At 47.6% G+C, this 12,724-nt stretch overlaps 1 protein-coding gene across 1 annotated transcript in view; it reads right to left on the bottom strand.

The window, feature by feature from the left end:
• NDUFA10 (NADH:ubiquinone oxidoreductase subunit A10) overlaps positions 1–10,365 on the bottom strand; it is a 29,583-nt gene extending 19,218 nt beyond the window's left edge. Inside the window, exons 1-7 of the mRNA XM_071418076.1 lie at positions 10,207–10,365; positions 9,213–9,381; positions 7,982–8,197; positions 6,892–6,978; positions 5,830–5,951; positions 4,293–4,372; positions 765–819 (exon numbers count right to left, since the gene is read on the bottom strand). Of these exons, the coding sequence (XP_071274177.1) occupies positions 765–819; positions 4,293–4,372; positions 5,830–5,951; positions 6,892–6,978; positions 7,982–8,197; positions 9,213–9,381; positions 10,207–10,308 (831 nt within the window). The 5' untranslated portion in view covers positions 10,309–10,365. The remainder of the gene's footprint in view (positions 1–764; positions 820–4,292; positions 4,373–5,829; positions 5,952–6,891; positions 6,979–7,981; positions 8,198–9,212; positions 9,382–10,206) is intronic.
• Positions 10,366–12,724: the final 2,359 nt, after the last annotated feature.

Here is a 12,724-nt window from a genome sequence, read left to right as displayed (position 1 = left end):
AGTGCAGGAGCACCCAAAAATCCATCCACAACAGCAGAGGACCCAGAATGTGGCACACAACCCTGTTCTCATAAAGGGAACAAAAGGCCTAGAGACAAGCAGCAGTGCACCTATGGGGGAACATGGAGTGTTAATTTTAGGACCAGGGAAGTCCTTATCAATATTTTCTCCTTCACAAAGTCATATAACCAGAAGGCTGAAGGACACCTCAGGCAAAAATGTAATTTTAGTCTGATAAGGGGCAGTTAAATATTAAAATGTGTGCTCTGAATATGCTAATAAACTTAATGAGGTACAGGCTACCACACATATGTATATATTACTCAACTCTCTGCCAAGATCACACTGCATTTAAGAGAGGAGGAGAGGGAGTTTGGACTGTGTACAAGTAGGGTAAAAATTTCACCTCATTAGGATGAGGTCCCAAAAAGCCCTTGGAGACAGCCCATGTGCAAGTCTGCTCTCTCTCCTCCCAAGTGGGGATGATTCCTTGGCAAGCTTCCACGTAGGATTGTTATTATCCAGTTAACATCATATTACTGCTCTTAACAGACATCTATCACTAGAACTGAAATGGGTCCAAAACCTGCCCAGAGTCTCAAAAACCTTGGTGTTCTTTCCCTCAGGAACAAAAGCAAGAGAGGAAAGTTAATAATGGTCAAGCAAAAGGCTTCTGTTAGCCTGCCAGTAACTCTGCATGAGGGGAAAAGTTCACTGAACTAAGGGAAATGTTTTAAATTTACTCCCAGAAAAGCAAAACTTACCTTCTCCACATCCTCAGCTGCACTTGCTGTGTACTGCAGAACTTCAGAGCTCTCACTGCAAAGAACACAGAAATTTAATTCCCCTGATAAAACTGCTCTACCCATCCTCCCCATTCCTGCTCAGAAAAGGAACAGAAATGAAGTTAAAAGGCATAAACAGTGAAGCAGAATCATTGCAATTTTTTAGATTGCTCCTAGCTATTGCAATAGAATTCCTGTTGCACCTGTGAGCTGCTTCTTTGCTGCTGGAAAGTTGCTTTTAAAGGGCAAGTGGTCTGGACATCTACATAACTTCAGTTGGAAAAAAATTTCAAAAACTACACATATGAATTTGTTTTCATTTAATTAATGGGGATACTCACCCCTATTACAACTGCCCAATCTACCTGAAAATAAGTTTTCAGTGTAACCCAAAACTGTGGTAGATTTTCTTTTTTCCAAGTGCATGACTAGCTGTGAGTCACCTCAAGAGAAGAATGCATTCATTTATGACTATTTACTCAGGTTGAGCTAGCTGAATGAATACAAATGCAGGCAGCATGGTCTGTAAGTGTAAAAACATTTTTAAAAGGTAATGTTTCCTGGTTAGAAGATTGTTTTTTATAATCAGCCAGCTGCCTTCAGAGAAAAGGCACTTGCAGAGCAGAACCACAACAGGAGCTCCTACATGAATTTGTCACACCTCACATGTTCAGCCACGTTCAGCAATAGCTGTTTCCAGCTGGAAAACCTGGAAGGCCCTGGAATAGCTGTCCAATGTGGACATTAAATCAAACATCACACAACAAAGTTTAGGAGCGTGGAGAAAAATTCATAGAATCCCAGAATGGTTTGGGTGGGACAGGACCTTAAAGCTCATCCTGTTCCACCCCTGCCATGGGCAGGGACACCTTCCACCATACCAGGTTGCTCCAAGCCCTGCAAGACCTGGCCTTGGACACTTCCAGGGATGGGGCAGGCACTTGGAATAAAAGATTCTCCTCAATATCAGCCCAAGGGAGAGGTCAACCTTCAGCTGAGCCTGACACCAGCAATTGCCTCAACGATGTCCATCAAATCACTTCATCCCATCTTTTGATTTGACTCTGCAGATTATCAGGGCTTCATTAAGAGAAAACAGCTGCTCAGTGACTCTGCAGATTATCAGAGCTTTCCTTCAGAGAAAACAGCTGCTCAGTGGAAGCAGTGCTGGATATCAGAGAGAACATTACCAATCTTAAGGCTCTGCTCTGGCAAAAGAGAAAAATCAAACAGAACCCAAACACTGCTCCAAATCACCAGGCAGAACCTGCCACAGCACCCAGCTCACAAATCTCACTACCAATAAAAACATTAAAGATATTCATAACAAATCAAATAGAAAGAAAGCATCCATTTTAAAGCAAAAATCCACTATAAACCACTTTAGGCAGCATCAGGCTGCTCCATTAAACAGCACAAGCTAACAGGAGTTTTACCCAGTAACAAACTGCTTTTCAAAGAACAAGCAAACAAACTTCAACAGGGAAAGCATGCAGGAGTTTGCTCAACAGTCTATAACAACTCTTTTTAGCCTTTTTGGACCAGACTTTGGGCATCACCAGGAGTCAGGGAATCAAACTAGGCAGACGACTAAGAGGTAACAGCTAGGCAAGAACACAGCCCCTGCAGCCCTGCCAGCAAACATACAGTTAAGGCAGCTGTGGCTTCTGCATGTACCCCAGACAGAGCCACCCTGAGGTCCAGAGGTGCACAGAGCTGGATGCACACACTCCAGCTCCCCTCAGCCAGGGCACAGAGACACAGATCTGTCACAGTCATATTTTCTGAAAAATTTCTCTGGCCAGGATTTTTCTCCTGGAAAGCTGAGAAGCCTCAGAGAAAAAGGAAAACAATATTATCTCATTTCCTTCTCCTGTGTTTTGCTGCTTTGGGATGTGTTTGGAGATTGTTTATCCAACATGTGAATTGGTTTTACTAATTGGCCAACAACAGCCAAGCTGTGTCAGACTCTGGAGAGAGTCACAAGTTTTCAGTAGTATCTTGTAGCCTTCTGTCTGTATCCTTTCTCTATTCTTTAATACAGTTTTAGTATAGCATTCTTTAATATAATATAGATCATAAAAGAATAAATTAGCCTTCTGAGAACATGGAGTCAGATTCATCATTCCCTCCCTTTGACCAGAGTCTCAGAAAACAGCACTCAGTGTGCCAGGCTGCTGGGAGCCCAAACCTTGCCAGGATGCTGAGCAGAGGGGTTTGCCTGACAGGGGCACTGCCCATGCACACACAGAGGGCAAGGAGGTGAAATCACAGCAGGGTTCAGGGTTCAGCCTGGCTGAGCACCAGGAGATGCATGTGGGGCTGGCTCTGCTCCAGAGAACAGCAGCAGCTGGCTCCCACCAGTGACTGCAGCAGTTTGCCCTCAGGGGATGACATTCCCAAGGCTTCCCATTCCCCTCCAAGAGCCATGTGCTGGCTGTGGGGACACACAGAGAGGCCACTGACCATCTGTGACAGCACCAAGCCCTGCCTGCATGAGTGACAAGCTCAATATCGAGTTACTCACTTCAGTAGCTGGCAGAGCCACCCACTGGTCCACCCGGGGAGATGGAGCAAGCACAGGGGGACACAGGCAGGCTACAAAGCACCTGGGAATCTACTCTGATTTATATCACCCTCCTGCACACACCACAGCTTTCACAGTTAATTCATCTGAAACCCTTTGAGAGTTTCCCCTCCCAGAATTATGAGGGACCATAATTCTGCTTTTAGATGTTTGGAACAATTTTAATTTTCCTAGAGCTCTTTTGTAAGAACTGGCAAGCTCTGATTCATCCCAGGTTTACAGGGCACATGTTTTTGCTTCCCAGCTAGAGGAAGCCAGGGGAACCCAGTGAGAGACAGGACAAAGGGAATGGCTTCCCACTGCCACAGGGCAGGGTTAGATGGGATATTGGGAAGGAATTGTTCCCTGGCAGGGTAGGCAGGCCCTGGCACAGGGTGCCCAGAGAAGCTGTGGCTGCCCCTGGATCCCTGGAAGTGTCCAAGGCCAGGTTGGATGGGGCTTGGAGCAACCTGGGCTAGTGGAAGGTGTCCCTGCCATGGCAGGGGTGGCACTGGATGAGCTTTAAGGTCCCTCCAACCCAAACCATTCTGGGATTCTGTGACAACTGAAAGGACTTTCTGAGGAGAGAAAAGCCCTAAAAAGCCTTCCAAAAAGGCTTGAGAAAAGCTTGCATTGCATCACTCTCTCCTCAGGTTGTGCAGACACACAGAGCCATAGCTGTGGCACTCTGCACACCACTCCTGAACCCATTTTCATCTTCCAGCACTGGCATCAGATCAGGCTCCTGGGCTGGCAGAAGTTAACTCCACTCACACAGATTTCATGCTGTGAATGCAGCACCCCTTCACTGGGGCACAATACTGTACCCTGCAGCACAACAAGGGCTTTTTCACATCATTTGTTGATATTGGCAGAGATTTTAAGGTTTGCACACATTTTTGCTCAAAGACCTAAGAGGCAAAACATTTTTCTTTGCTAACCTGATGGCTGGTAGGAAGGTCTTCTTATAAGCATCCTCAATGCTCTGGAGATAGGAAGGAGACACCTTTTTCTCATATGGCTACAAACAAACAAACAGAAAAAGCTGTGGAATTATATTTCTATCTTTTCCCACCAGCACAGACTCCAAGGTCTGCTCCACCACCTGCCAAGGGCTCCCTCTGGGATAAGCAGTCAAACATCCAAGTGAACCACATGCACATCAGTGAAAGTTTCAAAGAATTAAGAGTGTGATTTGGAGTGCTTGGAATTCCTTACAAATGCCATGAAATACCTAGGGTAGCCCCCAGCTATCCAAGGACTGATTCATCCCTGCTAACTACACATTCCAGGGAGCTGTAACAGCCACCCAGAAAACAGGAGAAGATTGTCTGAGTCCACCTTTTCCACAAGGAGGCCAAAATGGGCAAACAGCCACTCCAAACTCCTGTGAAATTTCATGGATATCATCCCTGCTGTTAACCAGCTTGCCCTCCACACAGTGTACTTGCAATGCCACATCTGCAAAACACCAGGAATTTCTCTGATCTACCCAGTGTTCCTCAAACAACTCCTACAGAGCTCAGCACTGCCACTGACCCAAAAAGCCACAATCTACATCAGCAATTTCTGTCCAAAGGTTTCAAAAATGCCACTGATTTTTATGTTCAGAAGGGCTAAGAACTCACAGGCTCTCCCAATACGTGAAGAACTTCTTAACTGAGAACTTTTTCCTAGTAAATCAAAACTCTTTTAATCTATCAGGTTTTCCAGAGTTAAACTGCATTTCCCATAGCCTTTCAACAAGGCAAGACAAACATTTTGGAATCCTCACAACACATCTGCAAACACTTACAAACACACATCTAAGTATCAAAGAAAGAGGGGAAAAAAACCCAAAATTACAAACCCTACTAAGATTAGTCACTCCCCAAAAGCACCCTACAGCTCTCCTGAGCCCAGACCAGCTCAATAACACAGTCACCCAGTGGTGATTTGCTGGATTTCAGGGAGATAAGTCAACCTGCTGATCCCAGGTGACTCACACATGAACCCCAGCAGAGGTGTGAGGAAGCAGTCAACTGGGAAGCAGGAGCCAGGGAGCCCAGCTGGGCTCCTGGCACTCAGGAATAAGAAATAAATCATCTCTAAGTGCATTGCAAGCAGCACATCACCTGCCCACAGCTCTTGAAGTGGCAGCTACACAGCCAGGCATAAAAATTCACCTGCTCTTAAAACAATTTCTCATTCCACAAATGACAACATATTGATGCAGTCACACACAAAAAAAGATGATTTTTGCTTTTTTTTTTTTTTCTTTTTTATAACAAGCATAAGAGAATACCCACAGAGTCACCACCACCACCCAGATCTCACAGCTCAGAGGACAAGCAGCTCCTCAGATGCAGCATTCAGCAGAAACCCCACAGGACTCCCACAGAAGGTGTGATTACAACAGCCATTAGCAGACAGTAATTGTGAGAGACCAGTTACAATAAAGATAAGAGATAAACAGGCAATAATCAGAGATCAAATTACCTTGCCCTTCTCTTGAATCCTCTTCTGCACCTCTGGGACAGGCACATCGACATAAATGACCAAGTGAGGTGGCAGGAACTCAGAAATGCTGATCTCCTTGACCTCTTTGTAGTGATCAAGGCCTGTGTAAAACACAAATAAATCACATTCCCCACGTTTGTACCTACAGTCTCTTCTGGGCTCACAGAGCAAGTTAAGGGTATGCTTTTCCTCAAACAGAATTCAGGAAGTTTACAGAAAAACTAATCACCAGAGAAGTTCCATGCACTGAGATCTAAGACTCTAAACCCAGTTGTATCAAAGAGGGACTTTATTCCTGGCTCAGGTTTACAGGAATCTCAGCTTCTCCTCCACCATTTAGAGACAATAAGCAGCAGTAGCTCTAATCAAGATGTTTGTTCCCTAAGGATTCCAGTACAATCCAAACTGGGATGTTGTATGAAATTGTGGTTGCTGGGCTTTGCTGCCTCAGCAATGCAGACATAGGTCATTATAATCAGCTCTCAAAGCCATCCAGTAACTTACAGCAGGTGGCAAAAAACAAATACACACCTCTTAAATCCAACAGCAAAAACGGGAGGCAGTCAAGAAAAGTTACATCCACCTCAGGAGCAGCCAAAAGAACAGATTTACTAAGAACAGGCAGCAACAGCTCAGGAGCTCAGTGCCCATAAGCCCAGACCAAATCACTCAGGTTGGGAGGAACATCCCCAAATCACCCAGTTCAACCACTCTGTTGAGAACTGCACCCACAGCACTCTAAGCATCTCCAGGGGAGAGATCCCAGGTGATTTGCTCCAGGGTTTGACTCCCCTCACAGCAGAAAAAGGGTTTTTCCTTGCAAATGAAACGCTTTGAATTTCAATTCCTGCCCTCTATCTTCTGTCCTCTCACTGCCACCCAGACCACACCAGCTCAACCCAGCAACATTTGAACGCTGAACACTTAAAGGAATCCCTCCTTCCAAGCAGGAATGTTTTGTTTCTTTTTTAAAGCAAAGTTAACTACCAGACTGCTGAGAGATTATGGCCAAGCAGCCTCCCTTTGCTGGCAGGAACTCACATCTCTTGTGCACATATCCCTGCTTTAGCATGGCCTCCAGGAACACGAAGTCGCTGTAGGGAGAGCGCTCCAGCACCACGCCCTGACCTGCAAGGGAGAACAAGCTGCAGGTTGGAACAGAAGGAGCTGCAAGGTCCTTTGTTACTGTTGTAGTTCTTGGAAAATCTATTGTACCCATCTCCACAGTTTCAGACAAATGCATGGGCAAACATCCACTCCAGACTCCTGTGAAATTTCATGGATATCATCCCTGCTGTTAACCAGCTTGCCTTCCACACAGTGTACTTGCAATGCCACATCTGCAAAACACCAGGAATTTCTCTGATCTACCATCTATCCCTTCACCAGGATTTCTTCTTCTGGGAAGATGAGAAGCCTCAGCTTCTCCATGTTTTGCTACTCTGGAATGTGGTCTGGAGATTGTTTATCCAAACGTGTGGCACAGACATCTTTTTATGGAAAATCCTTTCTTTAGGATTTTTCCTCTTGAGAAGCTGAGAGGCCTCAGGAACAAAATGTAAACATTGATTATCTGTTGCTGTGGAATGCAACAAGTAGATCTTCAATTAGCTCATGTTAGATATTTCTAATTAATAACTAATCACAGCCCAGCTGGCTCGGACAGAGAGCCCGAGCCACAAGCCTTTGTTATCATTCTTTGCTAGTCTATTCTTAGCTAGCCTTCTGATGAAATCCTTTCTTCTATTCTTTTAGTATAGTTTTAATGTAATATATGTCATAAAATAATAAATCAGCCTTCTGAAACATGGAGTCAGATCCTCATCTCTTCTTCAACCAAAAACCCCTGTGAACACAGTCCCACGTGTGAATTGTTTTTAATTAATGACCAATCACAGTCCAGCTGTGTCAGACTGAGTCAGTCACAAGCTTTCATTACCATTCCTGCTAAGCCTTCTGATGTATCCTTTCTTCAGTATAGTTTTAGTATAACATTCTTTTAATATAACACCATAAAACAATAAATCCGCCTTCTGAGAACATGGAGTCAGATTCTCATCCCTCACCTTGTCCTGGAAACCTCACAAACACCACAGTCCCTTCCAGCCCACACCCGTCCATGAGCCCCCACCTGTGCTGAGCAGGTGCTCCAGGGCGTCGGCATACTGCAGGACACGGCTGCCAAAGAGCCAGGATTGCAGGCGGTACGAGTGCCCATCGGGGGCCTTGGGCTCATTGTAGAACTTCTCCAGGCTGCAGAAACCACTGAACTTCTCAGGCAGCAGCTGCCCATCGCCTGAGAGCCTGTCCTGGTAGTGGATGTCCGCCTCAGGGAAGTACTTCATTCCTGAAAAGGAGAAGGAACCCACAGCGGGAATGAGCTGTGCTCGTTTGCAGCTAACACCTCTGCAGCTGCTGAGCACACAGCTGCTCCTTGCCTGTGGGAATCCAGAAAATCAGAAAGGTTTGGGAAAGCTGTAAAAGGCAAACCTCAGAGACAGCAGAACTGTGATTAGAGCTAAGCAGTAGCCATGAGATATAGGTCAGCAGAAAAATTATGTAAAAAGTAGAAAAATAAGGACATATAGAAAAATGGTCTGTGTATTAATGCTTGGCTAGCATAACTCATTAAGCTACAGAAAAGTATATCTGAGATATTAGGAAGCTCTAAGCTTAATAATGGAGCCCTGTGGATTGTATTTTAATGCTTACAAGCAGGTATTGTATCCAAAATAAGCAATATTGTTTGACTGAAGGTACGTGTGCTTACAGTGGTTGGACAGAACTACTGTCAGTATGATTTTGCTTTGTGTGATTGGTCAAAAAACTTTTAAAGGAAGTTGTAACATGCAGTTCTTTGTCTGCTGCCAGGGATGTGAGCTGCTGGCATCTTCCCATTGCCATAACCATGTAATGAGACTGATGCTGGAAAATAAAACAGCTCAAGACATGTTCCCAGCAGTCCTGTCCTGTTCATGATTTGTAGAGAGACCCCCAGGCAGCAACACTTGCCCAACTCCTGCTCCTTGCCCAGCTCCCACAAAGCCCCAACTCCCCTGCCCACCACAGCAGAACCCAAGCTCTGAGCTCTGCCCCTGCCCAGGGAGAGCTGAGCTGCTCCAAGCACATCCATGTGGAACACCCAAGCTCTCCAGGAGCACGGTGAGCACACAAAGTCCATCAGAACTGAAGCTTCACTCACAACAATCCCCATCCCAAGCCTCACCAACACCACCCACAGACCCTCCCCACTCCCTCCAGCATTCCCCAGGCAGGAGCTGCTGCTCTGGTGAGCTTCCTCTGCACAAGAGCCACGATCCAACTCTGTCAGCTCTCAGGGAAGCAGCCAGAGTGAGACATACCCAGTTTGTCTGCTAACTGCTGGGCCAGCTTGCCCTTCCCAGAAGACAGGTTCCCCTCCACTGTGAAGACTTTGCTGTGCTCTGTCAACTTCTTGCTGGTCCTTTCTCCCAAGATATAGGACAGCCACCCATACTGCAGGCTCTGCTCAGGGCTGGTGTGGATTCTTGCCTGGAGAAAAACCCATGGAAATCAGTAGATTTGGGGGGACTTTTTAGCTAAAAACACTGTTTCTTCAGACACACACACAGGACACACTCTTATGCATCCAATACAAAAAATTGTTACTCAGTAACCTTAGCACTGTCATTTCAGCTTAGCAGCTGCAGCAGTGCTTAGGCTGGGAAGTTGTTCATGAAATTAAAGGCTGAGAAGACAGAAAACATGCCACAATTTTCAGTCTGAAGGCCAGACACACAACACACCCAGAGTTCCCAAAAGAGACCCCACATTAGACTTTTGCTTGTATTTTGTGTGGGTTTGGGCACATAATAACACCAAATCCAGTCTCAGGTGAGTTACAGCTTCATTTCAATATGGCTTAGTGGGCAAAAGCTTGGACTTGGTAACCTTGGATGCCTCTTCCAGCCTTAACTATTCCACGATTTCTGAGAGGTGGCAAGAGGGACCCACTTGGGCTATGGGGTGAACGCAGGGCCTTTCTGAGCGCTGCTCAGAGCCTCCCTCAGCCCGCGATAAACACTGTTTGTCTATCTAACTCTACAAACCTCATTCCAAGGGGCTCAGTGACCTCCCTCACACAGCGCCGTTCATTCCTACCTAACACTCCTTTCCTCGCAGCACCGCTGCCCACAGCCGCCACCGAAGGTCACCGCACTCTCCTCTCCGGCCTTTGCTCCAGCCTGCCCCGCATTCCGCCGCCTCTCCCAGCTCCCAGCCCCGGGGAGAAGCATCTCCAGCCCCGGGCTGTCCTGCTCACCCACCCCCAGCAGGACAGCGCTCTGGACACAGCCCTGCCCAGCCGCCGGCACTCACCCGCAGCAGGAAGGAGCCCAGCGCGGCGCTGTCCGGCCCGGAGCTGCCCCGGCGGCCCCGGGCGGCCGCGGCCCGGCCCAGCCGGGACACCCACAAGGACATGGCGCTGCCGGCGGAGGGCGGCGGCGCGCGGCGATGACGTCAGCAGGAGAGGCGGCGCGGCGCGGTGATGAAGGCACCGTGAAGCCACGCCCATGGCCACGCCCCTTGAGAAAGGCCACGCGTACTACCCGTGTGGGCTCTGGCGGGAGCCAGGATAGGGACACCGGGAACAGGGACAGGTGGGACCGGGAACGGCCCGGGTTAGGGACTAGGGGGGACAGAGAACAGCCTGGCCAAGGAACAGGGCTCAGGGATCAGGCGGGACCAGGGACAGCCGGGTCAGTGAGCAAGTGGGACAGGGAACAGCCTGGTTAGGAACAGGGAACAGCCTGGTTAGGGAATGGGAACAGCCGGGTTAGGAACAGGGAAAATCCGGGTTAGGGAATGGGAACAGCCTGGTTAGGAACAGGGAACAGCCGGGTTAGGGAATGGGAACGGCCAGGTTAGGAATAGGGAACAGCCTGGTTAGGGAATAGGGAACAGCCTGGTTAGGAACAGGGAACAGCCTGGTTAGGGAATGGTGGTTGGAATAGGAACGGGCAGAAGGCGGGACCGGGCCCAGCCGAGTTCCGGAACAGTGGGATAGGGAACAGGCGGGAGCCAGGTGGGACAGGGAACAGCCTGCACTGAAGCGGGCGGGATAAGGGACGGCCGGGTTAGGGAGCAGCTGGGAATAGGGATCAGCCAGGTTAGGGAGAAGGTGGTGTGAAAAACGCCAATCGCGTGTTTCTAAGATTTTAAAAGTTTAATAGTAATAAAATTGTTTTAAAAATAGTAGTACAGTTAGAGTAATAATAATTTGGACAAATAGAATTAGGACAATATGAGACAATAAATACAAAGAGTTATGGACGTCCAGGTACCTTTTTCTGGGCAGCACCAGCCCGAAAAAGGACCCACGTTAACAGAGGATTAACCCTTAAAAGCAATAACCTGTTGCATATTCATACACCTCATCCATGATGCATAAATTCCATTCAAACACAGGATTCTGTCTGGGCAGTGTCAACTTCTTCCTCTGAATCCTGACAGCACCTTCGAGGTGGGAAGAAGTTCATTTCCTTTGATAATTGAGCAATAAATTCTCTTTCTCTGAAAGATTCAGATGTCCTGTGGCTGCTATCTCTGTGCAAGTCCTTTCTTTTAAAAAGTATCCTACACAGCATAGTTTCTATTTTAACATTTTTTATAACCTAAAACTGTATTTAACACGCTACTTAAGAGAATTAATACAGCATTACTTTCTAACACAACACATATAATATTCATTTGAATATTTGTGAAAAGCCAATCATAGAATACACGCATTTTTCACAGTGGGAATAGGGAACAGCCGGGTTAGGGAGCAAATGGGAATAGGGAGCAGCCGGGAATAGGGACAGACAGGATGCTTGCACTGTGCTGGCCCGCAGGTCCCCACAGGAGGGAGCCTGGGATAGGTCTCTTTCCAATACCTGCACGTCCAGTTGTCCTAATTCCCTCTGCACCCTGCTCCAGGTGCTGGAGCAGCACTGCCCGGCTTGGAGGCTGGCAGCGTGTGCAGTGACCCGAACCCTTATTTAAACTTAACACTGTTAAATTACTGGGCTTGGGAAGGTCGTAACCAAACGTTTTCCACATTTCCCATCAAAGTGACATCAGCTCTGCTGACCTGGCACATTTGTGACACCATTAGCGCCCTCTGCTTTGCCCCCTGGCAAGAAGCAATCAAGTTGCATGTCAAGGATTTATCCCTGGAATTTGCAAACAGCTCGAAAAACCCAACCGAACAATCCACAAAGGATGTGTGGAGGTTTCCTTAACAGCTCTGGCTGCAGCCAGACTCGTTGGATGCTCCAAGCCCTGTCCAGCCTGGCCTTCCAGGGATCCAGGGGCAGCCACAGCTTCCCTGGCCAGCCTGTGCCAGGGCCTCAGCACAGCAGCTGGAGCTGGTTTTGGGGGAAGAGCAAAAACTTTGGGCAGCATTAACTCAGGGAAAGGCAGAAAGTGAGAAAAAACAGGCTGGCTTTTCCTGAAGGGGCATCAGGCTCTGGAATGGTGATGCATGGACATGGTGTTTGCCAGGATTCCGTGTCCCCCTCGGACAACGGCCCACAGACACGGTGATCCCCAGAATCCAACGTTCCCGGAGCATGGTGGCCCACAGATCACTTTCCCAGGATTCAGTGTCACCTGTACAGAGGATGGTGGTCTACAATCATGGTGTTTCCCCGGATTTGGTGGCCCCTAGGAAGAGCAGCTTGTGGACACAGTGTTTCCCAGGATTTGCTCTCCTCTGTGGCTGGTGGCCCTCGGGCACAGCGTTTCCTAGGACTTTTGGCTCAGTGTGCCCAGGATCAGGGTGTCACCTAGTGTGAAATACAAAGCTGTGTTTTGTATCAGGTACATACAGCCAATGCGTGTATTTGTGATTGTG

Source organism: Agelaius tricolor, unplaced genomic scaffold (assembly GCF_023055355.1).
Source record: "Agelaius tricolor isolate 1412-34295 unplaced genomic scaffold, bAgeTri1.0.p SCAF_75, whole genome shotgun sequence".
NCBI classification, from domain to species: domain Eukaryota; kingdom Metazoa; phylum Chordata; class Aves; order Passeriformes; family Icteridae; genus Agelaius; species Agelaius tricolor.
Note: the sequence above shows the minus strand (reverse complement) of the source record. Positions and strands in the feature narration are given on the sequence as shown.